The 13,111-nt window shown below is 42.8% G+C and overlaps 1 protein-coding gene and 1 non-coding gene across 2 annotated transcripts in view; both read left to right on the forward strand.

Annotated features, from left to right (window-relative positions):
• Positions 1-13,111, forward strand: part of grm2a (glutamate receptor, metabotropic 2a) — a 33,625-nt gene that overhangs the window by 18,354 nt on the left and 2,160 nt on the right. Inside the window, exons 3-4 of the mRNA XM_077528656.1 lie at positions 7,090-7,927; positions 9,531-10,588. Coding sequence (XP_077384782.1) covers positions 7,090-7,927; positions 9,531-10,588 — 1,896 coding nt within the window. The remainder of the gene's footprint in view (positions 1-7,089; positions 7,928-9,530; positions 10,589-13,111) is intronic.
• On the forward strand, positions 5,918-6,000 carry trnal-uaa (transfer RNA leucine (anticodon UAA)). Its single transcript has one exon. It is a non-coding gene; the product is annotated as a tRNA-Leu (tRNA).

Raw genomic sequence — 13,111 nt, forward strand, 5'->3', positions numbered from 1 at the left:
CAGTGTTTCCATTACCAGTTTGCCTTTTGTGCAAAACGGAGGGTAATATAAACTAGGAGTGTGACGATATATCGATATTGCGATAAATTGTGATATTTTGTCTCCCGACAGTTTATCGATACGTCTACGCAAGTATCGCAATATTTGTAGTTAATATACAGCCACTAGAACGGCTCCATTGTTCATTATTTATTGAGCAATTACTTGGAAGGCCACTAGGGGGAGCGCTTCCTAAGACTGGCGGAAATGTACAGAAGTCTTCAGGTGAAGAAGACTCATGAGCTTACTTTTGCTTGTGTAAGACATTTATCTGTCCAGCAACTCAGTTTTGCATGTTTCTATGAAAAATGTGTATATCTTCAATCTTAACATTAAAACACATTTTTTCATGTGTATGTGTTTAAAAAAATTACACTAAAGTACTCACTGTGAAGAAGACACCAGTTTTAATACTGTGTTTCAGTGGTGGTACAAAAAGAAAAAAACATCAGTTTATGTCTTGATCAGTTTTATCATAGATTATCGTGGATTTATTACCTGACCAATATATTGATAATCGCGGTATCGCCATATCGTGAGATAATCGTTATTATTGTGAGCCTTGTATCGCATATCGTATTGTATCATGAGGTACCTAGAGATTCCCACCCCTAATAGAAACGCACCTATTCACGCACGCAAACGGGATTTTTATGCGCAGGTTGACATGATTGTCGATTTCATGGCGAACACAAGTCACGTCAGGTATTTCAACATGGATACACACATGACAGAATTCAGTCCAAGAAAGAACAACAATGATGAAGCGTATCAGTAAAGCCACACAGTGAAAATTCATAATTCCTGGTGAAAAGTAACCCCGGGTTTTCACTGGATGCGGTTGCGGTGCGGTTGCGGTGCGGTGCGTCTTGACTGCGTGCTCCGGACGGGTCAATTTTTTTGTCAATCCACACCGGCTCCGCACAGCTGCGGTCCGGCAGCTCCGTCGCCGCCCACTTGCCAACGTGTCTCGCGGGACCGCGCGCGCGCGATCATGTGGCATTTCACAACGACAAACATACAGAAAGTCTGCTCAACAGAGAAGCAGAAAGATATGAGATTCCATGCAGCATCCTTTTTTTGGTTGTCCTTGTAAAGTATATTAATAACGAGAGTCGGGTCAGTGCGGGTCCACTCTTTATTTCTGTCTTCCCCGTCCGGCTGCCGCTCAGTACGGCAAGCGAGACGGGCACAACAAGCAATCGCGAACATCAAACTCACAATACATTACAGTCCTTATAAAAAGGATGTGCCGTGTCATATATTATTTTGTGGTTTTCCACCTCCAATATAAACCTCTCCTCGTCCATGTTCGCTGGTGTCTAAACCGTGAATGAGCACATGGCCCGGCGACGCCCACGTCACGTTTTGCTGAAAAACTTGCGAAATAGGAGCTGGCGAGTGTTTTATTCTGAAAGGTAACCGGAAATTTATTTTGAAACTGCCTCGGTCTTCCTGTCCCGCTCGATGTGTTTTGTGCTAGCTTGCCATTTGCCGGAGGCCTACCGCTGCGGCGTCCGGCAAAAATAGAAAATAGGCTATCCTTGCGGAAGGCTTGCGGCACGCCGCAGGCCTTCCGCAGTCGACACGCAACGCACCCGCAAGCGGTGTAAACTGCACCATTCGAATGAATGGAATCTAATTGCTTGCGTCGCCGGACCGCACCGCAACCGCACAGCAACTGCACCGCAACCGCAACCGGTGAAAACCCAGGGTAAAGAATGTGCCTGTGAAATCATAAATAATTCAAACATGATTGGATTATTCAGTTGCGTGGCAGACCTGTCTATTTGTGCAGTTGCATATGTTCATCTTCGCTACTCATTGAATATTTCCTTCATATGTGAACTAAAACCTGAAACGTCTTGTTTGTAACACCTCGAACTTTGGTCTAATTACGAGACGAGCTGTGCGTGCGTCAAATCCGAGGAGCTGACCTTGTAAATGAAAGGAAGCGCTCAATTTGTGTTGCAGTTTGAATGGCCGCTCCTTTCTATGAGGGATGTGAAAGACGACCGCAGAACACAGCAGATGAGTTGCGCTTCATCTAGCAGGATGAGGGGGCAGGATCTGAATCGGATCAAAAAACATCCTCGTTCTGTGGAGCTCACAGTTCATCGTTACCAGGCAACTGCGAAAAAAATAAAATAAACAAATGACTGAGGCCTTCTCCTAGTTGGAATGTGCGTTTCAGAATGTGCCCTGGGTCGTATAAACTAACAGGATTCGCTATACAGTAGATGTGTGCAGCTAAGTGTCTTATACGTCTTGTGTTGGGGTCTTCTGGGAGGAGCAGATGGATTTTTCATGTGGAAGAGATCATCGCATCCCTACAGGAACTTTTCTCGGTTTTCGGCTTCTTTTATACTGCAAAGCCTCGAAAAGAGTTGTATTACTGTGAGAACAGAATATATTAACTGTTAACTGCTTATGGGCTGTCACTTGACTATAATGTGTTAGCATTGATTGTGTTTTATGTGTCACAATCATTTAACTCATTCACTGCCAATCCAATTAAAACAATCTTTGACGTCTATAGTCGTCAATGGCAGCGAATGAGTTAAAGGGAGGGTCCAATGTTTTCACTCAGCAAAATGGACGATATAAATACAAGATGTTCACCCATGAACTCCTTCTCAATCTACACCTCTGGGCTTCTGTTAATGTGTGGTGGTGATATTTTTTCCTCGACAACCATCCCCCAGCCTGTATTTTGCCATTTTGTGTTTGTTTTGTCAACAGCGGGACGTTTCAGGGTAGCGTCTGTTGACAGACAGTTGTTTACCCCTCCAGCCAATCACAGAGCAGGGGGTGGCGGGGGGCGTGTCACTCACCGTAGGCAGACGGTATCACTCACTCACTCACTCACTCACTCATTCACTCACTCACACAAGCTTACATCATGTAAGCTACATGGCAAGTGACGGTTCCACTCCTCCACCTGGAGCCAGCACGCACGGACTTATACATGAATGGACTGTCGGTCAATGCATAACCTGTTGAAAACAAGAGTAAATCTTGGGATTGCATTTACTCGCTTCCCAGCCCTTAGGAGCGGCTTGGGCTGAAGAGCAACGTCGAGTTAGCCTGCTTGAACAGGTAAGTGACAAACAGAAAATAAAATGTTAGCTTGCTGATTTAGCGACATGCTAGGCTAAGTCACTTTGACAAGGGTGACTCGGCAATATAGAACGAGGGTAGAACTTTTCTCATCCTTATATTAACACCTGGCATTGAAGATGAAGCTAAGCTAAAAGGCTATGTTGTTTTGAGATATTAATTCTGTTAGCGGTCGCTGAGTGCGGTCAGAGACAGGGGGCGTGAACGTTGAGCTCGTGTGGGTTGAGCCATGGGAGGGGTCCATTTTGAATTGTTTGTTTACAAACAGAAACGGTCAAAACCCCGGACTTCATCTTTGAATACATGGCCAGCCTAAACAAACATTGACAGCAAAAGAAGAGGAAAAAAAGAAAAGCAAAACATGAAAAAAAAAAATAAGAAAAAGGGGAAAAAAAGTGCTACTCATGACTAAAAGTCAGTTAACAATCCGTTACTACCCTGCAGGAGCCCTCTCAGCCTTCCGAGTGCCTTCGTGCTAACAGACCAACAGAAACCAGAATGTGAATGTGTTCACACAATACAGAGGAAGTGAATAAAAAGTCCACAACAGCAAATTATGAACAGTTTAGTCAGCATCTAGTTAATGAAACATCCTAAAGGGAAAAAATGAGTATGTAAATTATAAAGTTTTACAAGACCCACAAATCAACTCTGGCCTTTTCCACATAGGATGTATCACAATTTGGTTACTCATTATACATCAGTTTAAGGATTTCTATGCAGTTTGTCATTACTTTAACATTTGGGTTTTGGCAAACGTTTTTGTGTGCGTTCGTGTGTGTGGCTTGCCACTCCAGATAAGAGTCTGTGGAGAACAAGCGCGCTGCTGCCAGCTGCTTTGCCACATGTTGAGAACTCCTGCCAAGACTGTTTAAAGAAAAAGACCATTTTCTGCGGAAATGTCATTATTAGGCCATCCGCGTTCTTCAGCTAGCCTGCCTTCCTCACCTTTGAACCGATATGAAATGTGCATTCGTGCGTTTCAGCAATCTATATTTTTCATTTCAGTTGAAACATCTCAGATGAGACAGAAATAACCATAAATTGGTTATGATAATGATGGGCGGGGGTGGCGGAAGGAAAATCTGACTCCAGGAGTTCACGCCTTTTTTGTGTGTGGGGTGTGTGCGTGTGTGTGTAGGACCTTCCAACAAATGGTGAGGCCTGGAAATTTCTGCTAGATTGACTCATTTGATATTCATCATCCCTCTGATCCTGCATGAACACGCAGATCTCACGTCTTGAGCCTACTGATGCGTCTCGCAAGACATGTTCAATATGTCTACTTTTGCAATGGAGACTTCTGTTTCTTAGTTTTTTTTTTGTTCTTTGAACTTTAAAGTGAAAGTAAAGTCAAAAACATTCCTTACAATAATATGTTCTAAGAATCCATACTGGTTTAAACACACTATTCCGTTTGATGTGTTTGTGGAATATGAATTAAGCAGCAAAATCCACTTGTTTTTGTCTATCTCAGGGGTCGGCCATTTTGTCACTTGCTGTCAACTGAAAATGACCACTGTTGCTCAGGCTCACCTGTTTTCTGAGTTTGGTCATGTGAACTGTGATGTCATTCAATACATGAGCCCTGAGCAACTGTGATGTCATTTTTAGTTGACAGCAAGTGACAAAATGGCCGACCCCTGAGATAGACAAAAACAAGTGGATTTTGCTGCTTAATTCATATTCCACAAACGCAATATCAATCATAATGCCATGTGTACACTAGTGGGGGGCGCACATTATTTTAAAGACATTTTTGGGTTGACTTCAGAAATATGTTTGATTCATTTGGATAGACAATAATTTTGCATTTTCAGTGTCACAGGCTCAATTACTGACTTGCCTTCACGATATGTCAGAAATCAGCAGGCCTGCATGAATCACAACCAGATTTTCTTATCCTTTAAACCAACCTAGCTGCCCTCGGGCGTTCAGAGTTGCCTGGAGCAAAAACGAATCTGTCACATCTTTTGCACACGGTCCTCACTGTCGCAGCCCTGACAAAACCTTGAAGTCAGAAAATGCAAACTTTCATTATTGTTTTATTCTCCTTCACTGCCAAACCTTTCCGGCTTCATCCTTTGCGCCGACATATGTCATCTTTCCGAAGTGTAGCAGCAACTTTCTGACAGGGTTTGCAGCAAATTCTATTCACTGTGGCATCCATCACTCACTTTGGTTGACAATTAGAAAACGTTGCGACAAATTGGAGTGTACCAGACTGACACTTAATCCAAGTCAAGCTGTAAGCTTCATGAAACTGAAACTGCAATGCAGGTTGGTCAAGAAAGACCATTTTAACTCATTCACTCCCTAAAACGTGTAAAAACGTTTGTAATACTTTGTCATTCACTCCCAAAAACGTGTTTACACGTTTGTTTGTTTTTTTGTTTTTTTGTTATGCAAGAGGTTCATGTCAGCATCTGACATAGAGAGGTGGCTTAAAGCAATTGTAGTAAACAGCCATCAGGTGGCAGCAGAGTATAGGAGATCAGCCAGGCCCATGTTGCAACCAGCTCTGTCAGTGTTTTCACCAGGAATGTGAATATTGATGAAACTTAGCTATATTCTAATGCTAATGGCTGCAAAAATGAAAACAGATGAAAGAAGCGACTCTAATCTTTCTTTTTGTAGGTTCCATGTTTTTATAGCAATAGAACACAATGTTCTGTGGGCCTTGCAAAATCTGTCAAAAGGGATTCAATGCAAATGGCTGGGAGTCAATGAGTTAAAAAATGTGTGACTGTTGCTCACCACCAGGATGGCTGAGTGGTTAAGGCGTTGGACTTAAGATCCAATGGACAGATGTCAACGTGGGTTCGAACCCCACTCCTGGTAGCACTTTTTCAGTTGTGGTGGGTCTTCCATTAAGACAAAGTTCCTTGAGACTGTTTTAGACTTGTCCATCCTCCAGCCTTATTGAAATGATCAGGATCATTATCCGAATTCTACGGAGCTTCCTGGTCCATTTGTTAGAACTAGTGCCATGATGTGATGTTGTCAAAAAAGAAATTGCAACTTATGACTGACTACTGTTGCAGTAACCTTGAACAATGCGCCAGATTCCCAAGACACTTGCAGACAACTGCAATGTCTGTCACAGCTCCAGGTTTTCCCACGTGTCAGTCAACTATTCACTCTCTCATGTTCTCACCTGTTTAGTGCTCATTTATGGGAAAGTCAACAGTAAACATTTCTTGACAATGTTATATGTGACCATACTATTCTAAACATGATATTCTGATTAATATTACATTTGTGGAATATGAGTTTTGAAGCAAAATCCAGCCGTTTTTATCCATCTCAGGGGGCGGCCATTTTGCCACTTAACTGTTGAGTGAAGATGACGTCACAGTTTCTTAGGGCTGAGGCAACGACCAATCAGAGCTCACCTGTTTACTGAAGCTGAGCTGTGGTTGGTTGTTTTCAGAAGCTGAGCTGTGATTGGTTGTTTTCAGAAGCTGAGCTGTGATTGGTTGTTGTCTGAGACCTGAGCAACTGTGATGTCATCTTCAGTCGACAGCAAGTGCCAAAATGGCTGCCCCCTGAGATGGATAAAAACGGCTGGATTTTGCTGCTTAACTCATATTCCACGAACGCAATATTCACTAAAATACCGTATTTAGACTCGTGGAACTGTATAAAACATATTATTGTCAAGAAATTTTTTGGGGGTTGACTTCCTCTTTAGTCTAGCAAACATCTTTCCCGAGAGAAAAAAACCACAAGGAGAACCTGTATACTCCTGAGAATCAAAACTAGAAGCTTTGAGAATGGGGCAAACGTGCTCGCCAACATGCTTTCCCCATCCTTTTCATTTGAATTCAAACATTCAGTGTATTTACATGTAATTTCTAAAAAAAAAAAAAAAGAAAAAAAAAAGCATCGCTGATAAATATATTCACCCCATTACTTTCTTTTCCCCAGGTGGCCAACTTGCTGCGACTCTTCCAGATCCCTCAGATCAGTTACGCCTCCACCAGTGCCAAACTCAGTGACAAGACTCGCTATGACTACTTTGCCCGCACCGTGCCCCCCGATTTCTTCCAGGCGAAAGCGATGGCGGAAATCCTGCGTTACTTCAACTGGACGTATGTATCGACAGTGGCGTCGGAAGGCGATTACGGCGAGACGGGCATCGATGCCTTTCAGCAGGAGGCTCGAGCCCGTCACATCTGCATCGCCACCTCAGCCAAGGTGAGCCGCTCCATGAGCCGCTGGAGCTACGAGAACGTGATCCGCTCCCTGCAGCAGAAGTCCAACGCCAAGGTGGTCATCCTGTTTACTCGCAGCGAAGATGCCCGCGAGCTTCTGGTGGCCGCCAACCGTATGAACGTCACGTTCACCTGGGTGGCCAGCGACGGTTGGGGAGCGCAGGAGAGCGTGGTGAGGGGCAGTGAAGCTGTTGCGGACGGCGCATTCACCATTGAGCTGGCCTCCTATCAGATCCCTCACTTTAACGACTACTTCACCGCTCTCCACCCGTACAACAACACCAGAAATCCATGGTTCCGAGAGTTCTGGGAGAACCAATTCCAGTGCAGCCTTCACGATTTAAGCTGCGGGAAGCACTCGCTGCGAGAGGCTCCGTTTCAGCCCGAGTCCAAGATTATGTTTGTGGTGAATGCAGTTTACGCAATGGCCACCGCGTTGCACAACATGAGGCAGGCCCTGTGCCCAAACTCCACCAAAGTCTGTGATGCGCTCAAGCCTGGCAATGGAAGGAAGTTTTACAGGGACTATATTGTCAAGACCAAACTTGAGGGTGAGTAAAGTCTTCAATGTCAAAACGGGTTTTGTGTTTTCTTTTTGCACGTTTGTCACACTTAAACAAACTTCAACTAGGCCACTCTAAAACCTCGTCAAGGTTCGTTCAAGGGTGCAATGTTTGCTAAACGTTCTCTAATTGTTAGCCAGACGTTCTCCTAATGTTTTAATGTTTTGTTTTTTTCTCGTCGCAAGAAACTTCTGAACTGTTGCGTGCTGGAGGTTGGATCCCAAAGCGCAGACATAAATAAGATTTTAACTATTTGTTCACATCGAGAGGCGTGGAACAAACTTGACTAGACGAGAGACAAAGAGAGTTGCACAGATGAACAGAAAGCAATAATCCGGCAAACACACACTTCTCAGACTGCTACTACTGACAGTGAATCGATCTGATTGGTTGTGGCTAAGTAAAGGACTAAAGATTGACATCACAAAGCTCATGACATCACATAGCATAAAGCAAGTTGAAACGTCACATAGCGTTTTTGCAATTGAAACCAGATGATGGTTACATCAGTACAAAACAGACACGACCTCACAGTTGTGAACCCAAACTTAACAGGTCATGAACTCAAACATGAACTTACTCCTCCCTCCTCCTCCCTTAATAAATCAAACCAACATTTAAAAACGGCAATTTGTGTTTACTAAAATTATTTTTGACTGATCTTCACATTTGTTTGATGATTTTAAACATTTAAGTGAAGAAACTATGCAAAAAAAGAGATAATTTTAGAAAGGGGCAAATACGTTTTCATGATATTCTGTGGATTATTATTAGGGGTGTCAGGCAATTACAAGTTTTAATCGTAATGAACCGCATGACTTCAGTTGTTAACTTATGACTAATCACAGTTTTTATACTCTTGTTAACAAAGGTGGAAAAAAAAACAACAGAAATATAATTGCATTTTTTGTCATTTATACAGTATCCATCCGTCCATTTTCTTGACCGCTTATTCCTCATAAGGGTCGCGGGGGTGCTGGAGCCTATCTCGGCTGGCTTTGGGCAGTAGGCGGGGTTTGATACAGTAATTTCATAATAATTCATAAAATTAAGTTAAAATTAAAAATATGTACTGTACTGTAAAAAACGAGTGTGATATTGATTTGTGTGGAGGTCATATTTCTGCCACTAGACGGCATACATGTATTTGTAAGATGTTGGTGACAACTCAGTTCATTTTTCTTTTCGTATTAAAAAATCTTTTACATAAAGTAACTTGTGAAATTGTGCACATTTTTAAAATTGTAAAATACAATTTGACCCCAGTCCCCACAAATATATGCATTATTATTACATGTATTACTGCTAAATTTTGGATGTGTCTGCTTCGTTGCGACTAGAATTCCCCCAGTACACGCTTTCCAAATAAGGGGCGGTCATTAAATAAATGAGTGGCGTTAAAGGAACTTTAACTCAGTAATTTTGCCACCCCTAATTATTATAGTACTGTACAACATTCTATTACAAGCCAAGATTGTGTAACATAGCAAATGCTGAATGATTTTTTTTTTTTGTCATTGTCCAGTGCTTTCCATGATGCAGACATTTTATTGCTTTGTATTTTAACATTCTTTCCATTCATGTCCAACAGCACCATTTCGTCCACCAGATACGGATAACGTCGTCCGATTCGACGCCTTCGGAGACAGCTTCGGCCGCTACAACATTTTCCACTACCACAAGGCAGGCGGCCGCTACAGCTATCGCAAGGTGGGCTACTGGGCTCAGAGCCTGATCCTGAACACCAGCCTCATCCCCTGGTCTGGCGCGCCCACCTCCCAGTGCAGCGACCCCTGCAGGAAGAACGAGGTGAAGAGTATGCAGCCCGGAGACGTGTGCTGCTGGATCTGCATCCCTTGTCAGTCTTACCAATACTTGCAGGATGAGTTCACGTGCGCCGACTGCAGCTTCGGACAGTGGCCTCTGGCGAATCTGACAGGTTGCTATGACCTACCTGAGGAGTACATCCGCTGGGAAGATGCCTGGGCCATCGGACCTGTCACCATTTCCTGCCTGGGGATGCTGTGCACTCTATTCGTCATCGGCCTCTTCCTCAAACACAACCAGACACCCGTGGTGAAAGCCAGCGGACGCGAGCTCTCCTACATTCTCTTGCTGGGAGTGCTGATGTGCTACACGATGACGTTCATCTACATCGCCAAGCCGTCCACGGCGGTCTGCACGCTGCGCCGCCTGGGCTTGGGGACCTCCTTCGCCGTGTGCTACTCCGCCCTCCTGACCAAGACCAATCGCATCGCTCGGATCTTCAACGGGGTTAAGGGCGGCGCCCAGCGGCCTCGATTCATCAGCCCGGCCTCGCAGGTCGCCATCTGCGGCGGTCTGATCTCCTGCCAGCTGGTGGTGGTGGTGGTCTGGCTGCTCCTAGAAGCTCCGGGGGTGAGGAAGGAAGTGAGCCCGGAGAAGAGAGACGTCGTCACCCTCAAGTGTAACAGCAAAGACTCCAGCATGCTCATATCGCTCACCTACAACTGCATCCTCATCATCCTCTGCACGGTTTACGCCTTCAAGACCCGCAAGTGCCCCGAAAACTTCAATGAAGCCAAGTTCATTGGGTTCACCATGTATACCACCTGCATCATCTGGCTGGCTTTTCAGCCCATTTTCTATGTGACTGCTAGTGACTACAGGGTGAGTGATGAATACGACATCCATGTCTGTATATATAGACCTCTAATGTATACAACATTAGGGAGGTAAAGTAAAACTAAACAATGGAGATAATATGGTTGCATAAGTGTGCACACCCTCTTATATCAAGAGATGTGGCATTGTGCAAAATTCACCAATCACATTTAAACTTGTGTTAAATGGGATTTAACACACACCTGCCACCATTCAAAGTTGCTCTGATTAACACCAAATAAAGTTCAGCTGGTCTAGTAGGCTTTCGCTCACATATTTTTTTTTTTTTTTGTCACATCTTGCTGTTCAAAATTGTCAGTCAGTCTAAGGGTACAAAAGATTTTTTGAAACATTAAATGGATACTTGACTCATTGAACAAGTTTCAGCAGTGAAAATTTCATATTTTGTCCAGAATTAATTTGATAACGTCATTATTTTTCAATTGAAAAATATAATAAATAATAAATAATGACTTCATTATTTTTCATGTACAATTTGTACCTTGAAAAAAATATTTTTCTACTTGCTGTCGACGGATGATGTCATGACTTGTGCTGAGGAAGTAGGTAACAGCCAATCATGGCTCACCTAATTTCTGGGTTTGGTCAGTAAAACTGAGCCATGATAGGTCATTACCTACTTTCCCAGCACAGGTGATGTCATCATCGGTCGACAGCAAGTAGAAAAATTACTTTTTAAAGGTACAAATTGTACGTGAAAAATAATGAAGTCACCATGTTAATTATCGACAAAATATGAATTTTTTTACTGCTGAAAATGGCTCAATGACTCAAGTATCCCTTGAAATATCGCATAGAACACAGTGAAGACAGTCAAGCTAAGAAAATATGGCATGACATTGACATAAAATTAGAACTTGACGCCACTCCAAAATGATGAAAAGACAAGAAGAAAACTCATCAAGGAGGCTGCCAAAAGGCAAACGTTGACATTGAAGGAGAGAAATTGCTGCATAGTCCACGTGACAACCATCTTTTGGAGTTTTCATATGTCTGGGCTATGATAGGGGCTACACACAAATTACATGAAATTTTCCAAATGTGAGAAAATTAGTGTTCGTTTTTTAAACCAAACTTTTTGACCTGATTTATGAACTTTTTTTTTTTTTTTTTTTACTTCCTCTCTCTTAAAGAGGAAGTCAATTCAAAAAAAAAATTCCGTGAATGTATTCTACCCCACTAATCTAAACCGAAAAACAGAAATATCCCCTTGTTTTTATCTATCTCAGGAGGCAGCCATTTTGCCTTGTACGGTCACTTGCTGTCGACTGAAAATGACATTGCAGTGTGTAAAGGCGCAGCTTATGAGCATCACATGGCCAAACCAACAAAACAGGTGAGCTGTGACCAAATTGCTGCCCCCTTGAGATAGATAAACACAAGTGGATTTTGCTGCTTAATTCCTATTCCACAAACACAATATTAATAAGAATATTGCCTTTGACTAGTGGGGCACATATAATATATGAATGTAAAAAAAAAAAAAAAAAAAAAAAAAAGTGTGACTTGCATTCCTCTATAACTCATTTGCTCCCAAAAACGTATAAAAATGTTCTACGTTAAAATATTGCCATGGTCCCAAAAATGTAAATGTTTTTATATATATTTTTTTTAATTCTAGAGCATAGAGAAGGTTTTTATGCAGCCTCTGAACTGAAGACAACGCTTAAAGCAATGGTTGTTATTTCAAAAAACAGACAGCAGGTTGCAGCAGAGTATAAGAGATCAACCAGGGCCATGTTGCAAAAACAGCTCTTTTCCCCAGTAAACAGATTTGTGAATAATGATGACATTTTGCTATATGCTAAATCTAATTTGCTGATGAAAGAAGAAGAGACTCTAATCTTTCTTTTGGTAGGTGCCATATTTTTATAGCAATAGAACACAATATTCTGTGAGCTTTGCAAAATCAGTCAAAATCCAGTAAAACAACCAGGAGCGAAGGGGGTTCAGCTTCAGTGCTTCAGTGAAAATGGCTGGAAGTGAATGAGTTAAAGATTGTTATCATTTTCAAACTATTACATTACATACTGCATACTACATACTATTACATATCGCCTCGAGTGGCTGCCCCAGGAATGTCACCATATCCCCTATCAATCATTGTATAAGCTAGTCATTTTAACAAAGCACCATAAAACCAAATTGATACTGTCAGAGAAATTAGTGAGCAAATTCGTTGGGATATTTGCCCCTGGGATCCGAACACATTGCGGCATTGGGGAGGCAGGAGGGCGATGTAGACTATGGACTCCCTTGACACAATTGCCTCCACGAAAACGAAGAGAAGGCAGGCAGAACTGAGAGGGCAGAAAGGGAACTGGATGTCCCAGGATGTCCCTGCACATTGCTGTGTTGAACGGAGTGTGAAAGACAAGAATGCGGAGTCCCAGCTGTGCCCTTTGTCCTGGGACTTCTGTCAAACTGCTCAGATGAAGCCTCTGCACTGCCCCTGCTGGCAATGTGGGGAATTTGCAGACAGACACACAACTCTCCTTTGACCAATAA

The sequence above is a fragment of the Festucalex cinctus genome, chromosome 8 (genome assembly GCF_051991245.1).
Source record: "Festucalex cinctus isolate MCC-2025b chromosome 8, RoL_Fcin_1.0, whole genome shotgun sequence".
In the NCBI taxonomy this organism is placed as follows: domain Eukaryota; kingdom Metazoa; phylum Chordata; class Actinopteri; order Syngnathiformes; family Syngnathidae; genus Festucalex; species Festucalex cinctus.